Below are 12,819 nucleotides of genomic sequence, written 5' to 3' on the forward strand. Positions count from 1 at the left end.
AGAGGGCCCTGCATCTATAAGGTACTCTGTGTCCCCATGGGGACTGTGCATGGAGCGCTTGTTTCACGGACGCTGCAGCAGCTGCTGGTTTGTGAAGACCGGGACTTCCGCGCCGACCGAGCCTGTTTGTCGGCCGCGGTATTAAATTTAGTCCCCGGCTTCATTGCGGCCTAGTACCATAAGTCCCGCCCCCGGGCCTGCCAGTCAGGGGTAAGGGCGGGACGGCCGGCCTGACGTCGGCAGTGAGGGCTGGAGCATACTTTATGTTTCCTCCCCCCCCCTCACTGATCACTGTGGGGCCCCATATTCCCGCACTTTTCTAGTCGCCGCCCACGGCTCCCTCCTCCCCTGAGAGCTCCGGCAGCCATTTTTACACACATTCTGCCGGTGGAGGATTTTCAGGAACGAGCTCTGCAGCTCTGGGAGACCTAAGGCAGGGAATCTGGTGGACACACACTCCGCTTTGGGCGGTCGGTAAGCCACACCGGTCACCCGGTGCTGGTCCCCCTAGGGTGCCGGAATATATATATATAGGTATATATTTCTTTCTGTTCGGCCGGGTTGTTTACCTTTGGCTATATACCCTCAGTGATCTCTCTCCTAGGAGACAACAGCATGTCGTCCACAAGGAGCAAGGGCGCTAAGGCAAAGGGTTTTTTTGCAACTTGTACCTCTTGTGGGGCTATGTTACCTGCGGGTTCCACCTACCCTCACTGTGAGCAATGCTCGACCCCTGTTGCACTTGCTCAGCCGGAGCCTCGGTCACTAGTGGGCCCCTCGGCTCAGGCAGACCCTCCTGCTTCCACTGTCCAGGCGGCAGGGACAGAGTTTGCAGTTTTTGCTGAGAAACTCTCTGAGTCACTTTCACAATCCATGGCTCAGTCTATGGACAAATGGTCTGCCAAGCTACTAGAAGCCTTGCAGTCCAGACCGGTCCTTACACAGGCCCCGGGCACTGTTGGATCATCGCCTCCAGGCCCCTCTCGGTCTGCGCCGCAGCGCGCTCCCGGGGTGGCCCCTAGGTCTCACGTGGAGGGCTCCTGCACGGACCACAGTCCCAGACCGGCTAAGCGGGCTCGCTGGGAATCTTCCCCAACTTCCTCACGCTGCTCGGGGTCTCAGCTTGAGGACTCTCTGGAGGACGAGTCGGACGTCGCAGCTCAGGGCTCTGACCCTGACGTTGCCCTCAATCTTGATACACCTGAGGGGGACGCCTTAGTAAATGATCTTATATCGTCCATCAACCAGGTGCTAGATCTTTCTCCCCCACCTCCACCTATAGAGGAGTCGGCTTCGCAGCAGGAGAAACACCAGTTTAGGTTTCCCAAACGTACACGCAGTGCGTTTTTCGATCACTCTAACTTCAGAGATGCTGTCCAGAAGCACAGAGCATTTCCGGACAAGCGCTTTACTAAGCGCCTTAATGACACACGTTACCCCTTCCCCTCTGACGTAGTTAAGGGTTGGGCTCAATGTCCCAAGGTGGATCCTCCAGTCTCTAGACTGGCGGCTAGATCCGTAGTAGCAGTGGCTGACGGTTCATCGCTCAAGGATGCTACTGACAGGCAGATAGAGCTCCTGGTGAAATCCATCTATGAAGCCACAGGCGCGTCCTTTGCCCCGGCCTTTGCAGCCGTGTGGGCACTCCAAGCTATCTCAGCTTGTCTGTCTGAGATTAATGCGGTCACACGTACCTCTGCTCCGCAAGTTGCGTCCTTGACTTCTCAGGCGTCGGCTTTTTCGTCCTACGCCATGAACGCCGTCCTGGACTCTGCTAGCCGTACAGCGGTGGCATCCGCTAATTCTGTGGCAGTCCGCAGGGCCATGTGGCTACGCGAATGGAAGGCAGACTCTGCTTCCAAGAAGTTCTTAACCGGTTTGCCGTTTTCTGGCGACCGATTGTTTGGCGAACAATTGGATGAGATTATTAAGGAATCCAAGGGAAAGGACTCGTCCTTACCCCAGTCCAAACCGAAGAGACCTCAGCAACGGAAAATACAACCGAGGTTTCGGTCCTTTCGGCCCTCAGCCAAGTCCCAATCCTCTTCGTCCAACAGGCCAGAGAAAGGCCAGAGGAACTCCTATGCGTGGCGGTCTAAGTCACGCCCCCAAAAAACCGCCGGAGGCACTGCCTCCAAGGCGGCCTCCTCATGACTTTCGGCCTCCCCGAACCGCATCCTCGGTCGGTGGCAAGCTCTCCCGCTTTTGCGACGCCTGGTGGCCACATGTCCAAGACCGATGGGTGAGAGACATTCTGTCTCACGGTTACAGGAACATAGAAAGAAAGATGGAGCTTGCAAGGCAGTTAGTGTAAAAATATCCAAAATTTTATTATACAAATTTCTTATTATATTAAAATAGTTTCAATCCATATAGAAAAAGTACATATGCAGTGCTAATAGAGAACAAGGTGAATTACCACACATAAGTGGGAAAGCAGAAGTGATAACACCCCAAGTAGACATAAATAACTAGCAAGGGCAAAGGGTCATAAATAAGCGTAAGTGGCTGGCTAATACCTATGGCGTCTCTGTCCTGGCGGGAAACGTAATTATATATAGCCAAATCAGCATAGATCCCTAAGGCAGGACAGAGATTCCAAGAATCAAGCCAATCATGAAAAAAGTCACAAAACAATGACTAAAAAATGTGGCGCCTCCACCCTGACCGGGCACATGAAGTTGTGCAGCCAATTCGGCACAAGTCCGTTTAAACAGGGCAGGGGTCACCAGTAACAAGCCAGTCACATACAAAAGACCCTAAGAACCCATAACTTACACATAGTAAAGAAGGGGGGTGAACACCAGAGCATCCCACGACAGTGCAAGGAGCCTTCCTACGCGCGTTTCGCACGGATTACATCTGCTGGCTTCATCAGGGAAGGTATACGGCAATTGCCGTTCAAGGACCTTATATCGGAAGTCGCGAGACTTCATTGGACTGACCAGGACCTGGAAAATGTGTCCCAGCCAATCGGATCCCCGCCGACGCACACGCGCACCGCGCGCCCAACGTCACACGCCCCTCAGCCGTCCAATGGGAGAGGGAGCCCGGAGCACAGCACACGTGCTCCAAGGCCACCCCCACCCAGTAAGGACGGCCAAGGGGCGGGCAAGGAAGGCGAGCGGCGCGCACGGGTCACGGAGATCAGAGGGCGGGACACAGCTCCCAGCTAGAGTCCGTCAATCAGCCATCGGGTTGCCATGGCGGCGCGTACGCCAAAGCACGGCAAAAGTCCGCACCACGTCCCCGGCAATCCAGTGAGGGGGGACGCGGCGGACCCCCGGGCCCAGGGGTCCGCAACATCCACCCCCACCAAAGAGGACGCCGGGCAAGCAGCGGGGACAGGATACCGCGCGATGGGAACGTGCACAGCAACCAGAGGGCGGGACAGGCTAATAGCTGGAAATGAAAAATGTGAGCAATCAATAAGTATCCTTGCCATCCCATAAATACGACCACAGAAATGAGATAACAATGGCATCAGTCATATTACATAAAAACAAGAAACAGGAGAATTATTATGCAGAGATCTTCTTAAAGTGACAGTACGTCCATGTCCTAAGGGAATCATGTGCGGACAATTTTTCCAAAAATCGATGTCAGGTCCAAGTCCGACATGTAGATCCCAATGGATAATAACTAGACAAGGTCCTATGAAGGCAAGAGAATTAAATTAGGAACACTGAAAATTAATAATGGGGCCAAAAAGAAACCTGATAAAAACGGCCTGAGAGCAGCTCGTTTTTTCTTGGGTATGAGTAATTGGGATGGACGCACTTGTGAGCTGGTCCTGGAACTTCTTGACTATGTACTCACCCACAATTTCTTCGTCTTTAAGGATAGATTCTATCTGCAGAGGCGGGGGACCGCTATGGGCGCGGCCTGTGCGCCTTCGTACGCAAACCTCTTCCTCGGTTTTTGGGAGAGGGGTTTGTTTGTTGACGGAGGTGCATGGGCCGCCCCCATGGTGTCAATGTGGGTGAGATACATTGATGATCTATTGATCATCTGGCAGGGTACCATCTCTCAACTCAGATGTTTCATGGACCAGCTCAACACAAATAATTACAACATCAAATTGACATATAGTTTTAGTGACAGTGGAGTTGAGTTTTTGGATATTAAAATTACTGCAGATGAGTTTGGGGCTTTGCAGACGGATGTGTACAGAAAACCGACGTCTGTAAACTCCCTACTCTATGCCACCTCTGCTCACACCAACTCCACTGTACGTGCCATCCCAATTGGTCAATATCTCAGGATGAGACGACTCTGCTCTCAGGACAACGTTTTTAAACAACAGGCAGATGATTTGAGGATGAGGTTCAAAAACAGAGGTTATGGGAACCGCACTCTGAAACAAGCTTATCAGAGAGCAAGATCGGTGTCTAGGGATGATCTGCTTCATGGGAGGAGAGGTGAAATCAGGCCTGTGGAAAATATAAGGTTCATCTCAACATTTAATGTTAAATGGCAGGAGATGAGAGAAATTCTAACTAAATTCTGGCCGATCCTTCAATCAGATCCCACTTTGAAATCACGTCTGCCCCCTGTACCTTTGATGACCGCCAGGCGATGTAAAAATCTTAAGGACTACTTGGTCAAAAGCCATTATATACCACCAGTGACCAGTAGTCCTTTTGGCTCGTCTGGACCCATCAAAGGTTGCTTTCCCTGTGGTCGCTGTGTTTCCTGCCCGAATGTCTCTCGCTGCTCCTCTTTCCATACTAGTGATGGGAGAAAAAGCTTCCCTATAAGAGAACATATCTCTTGTACTACCATCAACGTCCTCTACTATGCAACATGTGATTGTAATAAGATCTATATAGGTATGACATCAAGGGAATTAAGAGTAAGAGTAAGGGAGCATGTGAGGGACATTCGGGCGGCAACCACAGCGACCAATGTGGCAGAATTAAAAACTATACCGCGCCACTTCAAATTGGTTCATGGATGCAACCCTAGATCTTTTATGGTCAGGGGTGTTGACGTGATTCACTGTGGGATTAGGGGGGGAAATGTCAAAAAGCTTTTGGCCCAACGTGAACTGAAATGGATTACCATTTTGGACACAGTCACACCAAAGGGCCTTAATGAGGCTCTAAACTTTGCCCCGTTTCTGAGTGGCTCTTGTCATGTACTGCACCATTCCCTTCCTTTTTAATTTAAGGGATATTTTTAATTATTTTTTTTATCAGGTTTCTTTTTGGCCCCATTATTAATTTTCAGTGTTCCTAATTTAATTCTCTTGCCTTCATAGGACCTTGTCTAGTTATTATCCATTGGGATCTACATGTCGGACTTGGACCTGACATCGATTTTTGGAAAAATTGTCCGCACATGATTCCCTTAGGACATGGACGTACTGTCACTTTAAGAAGATCTCTGCATAATAATTCTCCTGTTTCTTGTTTTTATGTAATATGACTGATGCCATTGTTATCTCATTTCTGTGGTCGTATTTATGGGATGGCAAGGATACTTATTGATTGCTCACATTTTTCATTTCCTGCTATTAGCCTGTCCCGCCCTCTGGTTGCTGTGCGCGTTCCCATCGCGCGGTATCCTGTCCCCGCTGCTTGCCCGGCGTCCTCTTTGGTGGGGGTGGATGTTGCGGACCCCTGGGCCCGGGGGTCCGCCGCGTCCCCCCTCACTGGATTGCCGGGGACGTGGTGCGGACTTTTGCCGTGCTTTGGCGTACGCGCCGCCATGGCAACCCGATGGCTGATTGACGGACTCTAGCTGGGAGCTGTGTCCCGCCCTCTGATCTCCGTGACCCGTGCGCGCCGCTCGCCTTCCTTGCCCGCCCCTTGGCCGTCCTTACTGGGTGGGGGTGGCCTTGGAGCACGTGTGCTGTGCTCCGGGCTCCCTCTCCCATTGGACGGCTGAGGGGCGTGTGACGTTGGGCGCGCGGTGCGCGTGTGCGTCGGCGGGGATTTGATTGGCTGGGACACATTTTCCAGGTCCTGGTCAGTCCAATGAAGTCTCGCGACTTCCGATATAAGGTCCTTGAACGGCAATTGCCGTATACCTTCCCTGATGAAGCCAGCAGATGTAATCCGTGCGAAACGCGCGTAGGAAGGCTCCTTGCACTGTCGTGGGACGCTCTGGTGTTCACCCCCCTTCTTAACTATGTGTAAGTTATGGGTTCTTAGGGTCTTTTGTATGTGACTGGCTTGTTACTGGTGACCCCTGCCCTGTTTAAACGGACTTGTGCCGAATTGGCTGCACAACTTCATGTGCCCGGTCAGGGTGGAGGCGCCACATTTTTTAGTCATTGTTTTGTGACTTTTTTCATGATTGGCTTGATTCTTGGAATCTCTGTCCTGCCTTAGGGATCTATGCTGATTTGGCTATATATAATTACGTTTCCCGCCAGGACAGAGACGCCATAGGTATTAGCCAGCCACTTACGCTTATTTATGACCCTTTGCCCTTGCTAGTTATTTATGTCTACTTGGGGTGTTATCACTTCTGCTTTCCCACTTATGTGTGGTAATTCACCTTGTTCTCTATTAGCACTGCATATGTACTTTTTCTATATGGATTGAAACTATTTTAATATAATAAGAAATTTGTATAATAAAATTTTGGATATTTTTACACTAACTGCCTTGCAAGCTCCATCTTTCTTTCTATGTTTATGTGCCATATGGAGTGGCGTTGATTTTTTGATGCGAGATGTGCCTTGGTTCAATGTTCTTGTGTCTCACGGTTACAGGATAGAGTTCAGCTCTCGTCCTCCGACTCGCTTCTTCAGAACATCTCCGCCCCCGTCTCGGGCCGGCGCACTTTTTCAGGCTGTGGGCGTTCTGAAGACAGAAGGAGTGGTGATTCCCGTTCCCCCTCAGGAACATGGTCACGGCTTCTACTCCAACTTGTTCGTGGTGCCAAAGAAGGACGGATCATTCCGTCCCGTTCTGGACCTCAAACTGCTCAACAGGCATGTGAGCACCAGAAGGTTTCGGATGGAATCTCTCCGCTCGGTCATCGCTTCGATGTCACAAGGAGACTTCCTAGCATCAATCGACATCAAGGATGCTTATCTCCATGTGCCGATCGCACCCGAACATCAACGCTTCCTGCGTTTCGCCATCGGGGACGAACACCTTCAGTTCGTGGCACTGCCTTTCGGCCTGGCGACAGCCCCACGGGTCTTCACCAAAGTCATGGCATCTGTTGTGGCGGTCCTACACTCTCAGGGCCACTCGGTGATCCCTTGCTTAGACGATCTCCTAGTCAGGGCACCCTCCCGGGTGGCGTGTCAACACAGCCTGACCGTCGCTCTGGCGACTCTCCAGCAGTTCGGATGGCTCATCAACTTCCCAAAGTCCAAGTTGACACCGACCCAATCACTGACTTACCTCGGGATGGAGTTTCATACACAGTCAGCGTTAGTCAAGCTACCGCTGGACAAACAGCTTTCGCTGCAGACAGGGGTGCAAACTCTTCTTCGGGGTCAGTCACACCCCTTGAGGCGCCTCATGCACTTCCTGGGGAAGATGGTGGCAGCAATGGAGGCAGTGCCCTTCGCGCAGTTCCATCTGCGCCCACTCCAATGGGACATTCTCCGCAAATGGGACAGGAGGTCGACGTCCCTCGACAGGAACGTCTCTCTTTCCCTTGCAGCCAAAACCTCTCTTCAGTGGTGGCTTCTTCCCACTTCTCTATCGCAGGGAAAATCCTTCCTGCCCCCATCCTGGGCTGTGGTCACGACGGACGCGAGCCTGTCAGGGTGGGGAGCGGTTTTTCTCCACCACAGGGCTCAGGGAACCTGGACTCCGATAGAGTCTTCCCTTCAGATCAATGTTCTGGAGATAAGGGCAGTGTATCTAGCCCTATTGGCGTTCCATCGGTGGCTGGAGGGCAGGCAGATCCGCATACAGTCGGACAACGCCACGGCGGTCGCGTACATCAACCACCAGGGCGGCACGCGCAGCCGTCAAGCCTTCCAGGAAGTCCGGCGGATTCTGCTGTGGGTGGAAGCCACAGCCTCCACCATCTCCGCAGTTCACATCCCGGGCGTAGAAAACTGGGAAGCAGATTTTCTCAGTCGTCAGGGCATGGATGCGGGGGAATGGTCCCTTCACCCAGACGTGTTTCAAGAGATCTGTCGCCGCTGGGGAACGCCGGACGTCGATCTCATGGCGTCACGGCACAACCACAAGGTCCCGGCCTTCATGGCACGGTCTCAAGATCACAGAGCTCTGGCGGCGGACGCGTTAGTTCAGGATTGGTCGCAGTTTCGACTCCCTTATGTGTTTCCTCCTCTGGCGATGTTGCCCAGAGTGTTACGCAAGATGAGATCCGACTGTCGTCGCGCCATTCTCGTCGCTCCAGATTGGCCGAGGCGGTCGTGGTACCCGGATCTGTGGCATCTCACGGTGGGTCAGCCGTGGGCGCTTCCAGACCGCACAGACCTGCTGTCACAAGGGCCGTTTTTCCATCTGAATTCTGCGGCCCTCAACCTGACTGTGTGGCCATTGAGTCCTGGCTCCTAGCGTCGTCGGGGGTATCTCAGGATGTCATTGCCACTATGAGACAGGCCAGGAAACCAACGTCCGCCAAGATCTATTACAGGTCGTGGCGGATCTTTTTGTCCTGGTGCTCTGATAAGGGTTTTACTCCCTGGCCTTTTGCCTTACCCATTTTTCTTTCATTCCTTCAATCCGGAATGGACAAGGGTTTGTCACTCGGCTCTCTCAAGGGACAAGTATCGGCGCTCTCAGTATTTTTTCAAAAGCGCCTGGCAAGGTTTCCGCAGGTCCGCACGTTCCTGCAGGGAGTTTGCCACATAGTTACACCCTACAAGCGTCCGCTGGAACCTTGGGACCTTAACAGGGTGCTAATGGCTCTTCAAAAACCACCTTTCGAGCCGCTGAGGGATGTCTCTTTATCACGTCTTTCGCAGAAGGTGGCATTTCTTGTGGCAATTACCTCACTCCGAAGAGTGTCGGAGCTTGCAGCGCTGTCATGCAAATCCCCCTGCCTGGTTTTTCACCAGGATAAGGTGGTTCTGCGTCCTGTCCCGGAATTTCTCCCTAAGGTGGTATCTCCTTTTCATCTCAATCAGGATATCTCCTTACCGTCATTTTGCCCTCATCCAGTTCACCAATGTGAAAAGGATTTGCATTCATTAGATCTAGTGAGAGCACTCCGGCTCTACGTGTCTCGCACGGCGCCCCTGCGCCGTTCAGATGCGCTCTTTGTCCTGGTCGCTAGCCAGCGTAAGGGTTCGCAGGCTTCCAAGTCAACTCTGGCTCGGTGGATCAAGGAACCGATTCTTGAAGCCTACCGTTCTTCGGGGCTTCCTCTTCCTTCGGGGCTGAAAGCCCATTCTACCAGAGCCGTGGGTGCGTCCTGGGCATTGCGACACCGGGCTACGGCTCAGCAGGTGTGTCAGGCAGCTACCTGGTCTAGTCTGCACACCTTCACAAAACACTATCAAGTGCATACCTATGCTTCGGCAGATGCCAGTCTAGGTAGGCGAGTCCTTCAGGCGGCGATTGCCCACCTGTAGGAAGGGGCCGTTTTCGGCTCTCTTTTATTGAGGTATTCTTTTACCCACCCAGGGACTGCTTTTGGACGTCCCAATTGTCTGGGTCTCCCAATGGAGCGACAAAGAAGAAGGGAATTTTGTTTACTTACCGTAAATTCCTTTTCTTCTAGCTCCTATTGGGAGACCCAGCACCCGCCCCTGTTCCCTTCGGGCTGGTTGTTCTTTTGTGTACACATGTTGTTCATGTTGAATTGTTCTTTTGGTTATGGTTTCAGTTCTCCGAACATCCTTCGGATTGAATTTACCCTAGACCAATTTATAAGTTTCCTCCTTCTTGCTTTTGCACCAAAACTGAGGAGCCCGTGATCCACGGGAGGGTGTATAGGCAGAGGGGAGGGGTTACACTTTTCAGTGTAATACTTTGTGTGGCCTCCAGAGGCAGAAGCTATACACCCAATTGTCTGGGTCTCCCAATAGGAGCTAGAAGAAAAGGAATTTACGGTAAGTAAACAAAATTCCCTTCTTTATCGATGTGGCTTGGAAATCTAAGTAGTGAACCACCTCTTTAACATATTCTGAGCTCTTTCGTGGACCCGTTTAGTTTCCTCAGGGGGGTTCACTACTAAGCTATTTTTCACACTAGGTATCCTGCACAAATCCGGACCTTTACAGTCCAGGTTCACCCATCACTAGTGGTAAAGAAATAATCTACTTCCATCTGCTAAAAACCTAAAACTTTGGGAGGAAATATCTATTTAGCAGGACAATGATCACTGAGTTACAGACTTTCTCAGTGTTTTATTTTATTGAATATAACTGCTGACACATAATGAATTTTGAGTGCAATAACTCCAATAAGATACAAGTTTTCTATAAAAATATTGATTGGGACCATTTGTGTAATTGCCACATGTAATGAAAAGAAATCTATTCACTTTCTATAGGGTTGAATACTTTTGCAAAACCCTGCCAGTTGTCTTTTAGATGCCACCTTCCTCTTGAGCCTGTATTCCTTGTTTTTTTTTTCTTATTAATTCTGCTTATTGGCGCTCTTCCTTGTCTAGGTGTGAGTTCTGTGGCTTTACCTGCAGGCAGAAGGCATCACTTAACTGGCACATGAAGAAACACGACGCTGATTCTTTCTATAAGTTTCCTTGTGATATTTGTGGTCAGAGGTTTGAGAAGAGGGATAACCTTGCTGCTCACAAGAGTCGGAAGCACCCGGCCCCTCGAGAGATAGATCCAAAAGACCCCGCTCCATGTATCGTTTCCTCAATGAATGATGCATGTCAAGCTGAAGCCAGTTGTAAAGAAGATCACACAGGACAGTCAATGGATCCTGACCAGGAGATAACAACGACGCCTCCAGAGGGTGGAAAGGAGTATCTCTTCACTGACTTATCTGAAAGTGTGCAGGAAGGGTCCCAGCAGACCGCTCCGACTCCAGGCAATGCAGGGCTATCACTGGTGATTGTTTTGTAGAATCTGCCACACATACCACCACGAAGATAGTGGATCTAGTCATGACATCCACAAGTGGGGCACAGTGCTCTTTTATTAAAGAGTAACTAAACTTTTATAGTGAGCAGTGAGCCTGCTGAAGTCCTAGGAGCTTAGGGGTGCTTCACACACAGCGAGCTCGCTGCCGAGATCGCTGCTGAGTCACGCTTTTTGTGACGCAGCAGTGACCTCATTAGCGATCTCGCTGTGTGTGACACTGAGCAGCGATCTGGCCCCTGCTGCGAGATCGCTGCTCGTTACACACAGCCCTGGTTCGTTTTCTTCAAAGGCGCTCTCCCGCTGATAAGCACACATCGCTGTGTGTGACAGCGAGAGAGCGACAAATGAAACGAGCAGGGAGCAGGAGCCAGCGTCTGGCAGCTGCGGTAAGCTGTAACCAAGATAAACATCGGGTAACCAAGGTGGTTACCCGATATTTACCTTAGTTACCAGCCTCCGCCGCTCTCACGCTGCCTGTGCTGCCAGCTCCGGCTCTCTGCACATGTAGCTGCTGTACACATCGGGTTAATTAACCCGATGTGTACTGTAGCTAGGAGAGCAAGGAGCCAGCGCTAAGAAGTGTGCGCGGCTCCCTGCTCTCTGCACATGTAGCTGCATTACACATCGGGTTAATTAACCCGATGTGTACTGTAGCTAGGAGAGCAAGGAGCCAGCGCTCAATGTGCGCGGCTCCCTGCTCCCTGCACACACAGCTAAGCGGTGTGCGCTGGTAACTAATGTAAACATCGGGTAACCATACCCGATGTTTACCTTAGTTACCAGTGTCCGCAGCTTCCAGATGCCGGCTCCGTGCAAGCGCAGCGTCGCTTGCACGTCGCTGCTGGCTTGGGGGCTGGTCACTGGTCGCTTGTGAGATCTGCCTGTGAGATCTGACAGCTCACCAGCGACCATGTAGCGATGCAGCAGCGATCCTGACCAGGTCAGATCGCTGGTCGGATCGCTGCTGCATCGCTAAAGTGTGAAGGTACCCTTAGCCTGGTGTGGACATTAGCGTCCTAGATAAAGGGCATTCATGATGTCTAGGCGGCACTCCGCACCTCTATTGCTCAGTGTTTAGCGGTCCGTACACTGCTTACGTAGACTTTCCCCAGCAACGCTCACTTTAGACAGCAATTCTGCATCAGTTTTCGTACACACAGACGCAAGATCACATAAGTAACTATAATACAGTATGTCTTGAAATGACAAATGTGGCACAAAAAAAGTTTAGTTACTCTTTAAAAGATGATATGTACAACTTAACTAAAGAATGCACTGGTCAGGGATTAAATAAACCATTTCTGATATTTGTTTTTACTCCATCATCATTCAGTGTGTATCTTTTCATATCTAATATGCAGTTTTTGACTTTTGTACAGTAAGCAAAGTACCTAGGCTTAATAGGGTTGTGCATACTAGACAATCCCTTACTGATGGGCCCGGGAAGATTAAAAAAAAATAATAAAAAATTGATCCTTACCTCCTGGGCTGCAGTTATACTGAGAATAAATTATAATATGTACACATGGGTGGACTTAATTTACTAATCAGGTGAATTCTAGATGCAATTGGTTACTCAGGATTTTATTTAGGGGTATCAGACTACAGGGGGCTGAATAAAAATGCACCTCACAATTTTCCGATTTACATTTTTAAAATATTTAGAAAACTGTTTATCATTTCCTTTACACTACAAAAGTACTTGCTACTTTGTGTTGGTATATCACTAGTGATGGGTGGACCTGCAGATACCCGGGATCAGCGGATCCAACTTGTTTAAAAAAAACAAAACAAAAAAACGGTTAGAGCCCAGAATG

At 50.5% G+C, this 12,819-nt stretch overlaps 1 protein-coding gene across 1 annotated transcript in view; it reads left to right on the plus strand.

Moving 5' to 3' along the window:
• The window catches only part of LOC142270452 (zinc finger protein 692-like), a 36,841-nt gene extending 24,522 nt beyond the window's left edge, over window positions 1-12,319 (plus strand). The window contains exon 4 of the mRNA XM_075332429.1: window positions 10,567-12,319. Coding sequence (XP_075188544.1) covers window positions 10,567-10,984 — 418 coding nt within the window. The 3' untranslated portion in view covers window positions 10,985-12,319. The remainder of the gene's footprint in view (window positions 1-10,566) is intronic.
• Window positions 12,320-12,819: the final 500 nt, after the last annotated feature.

The sequence above is a fragment of the Anomaloglossus baeobatrachus genome, unplaced genomic scaffold, assembly GCF_048569485.1.
Source record: "Anomaloglossus baeobatrachus isolate aAnoBae1 unplaced genomic scaffold, aAnoBae1.hap1 Scaffold_3276, whole genome shotgun sequence".
Taxonomy (NCBI): Eukaryota; Metazoa; Chordata; class Amphibia; order Anura; family Aromobatidae; genus Anomaloglossus; species Anomaloglossus baeobatrachus.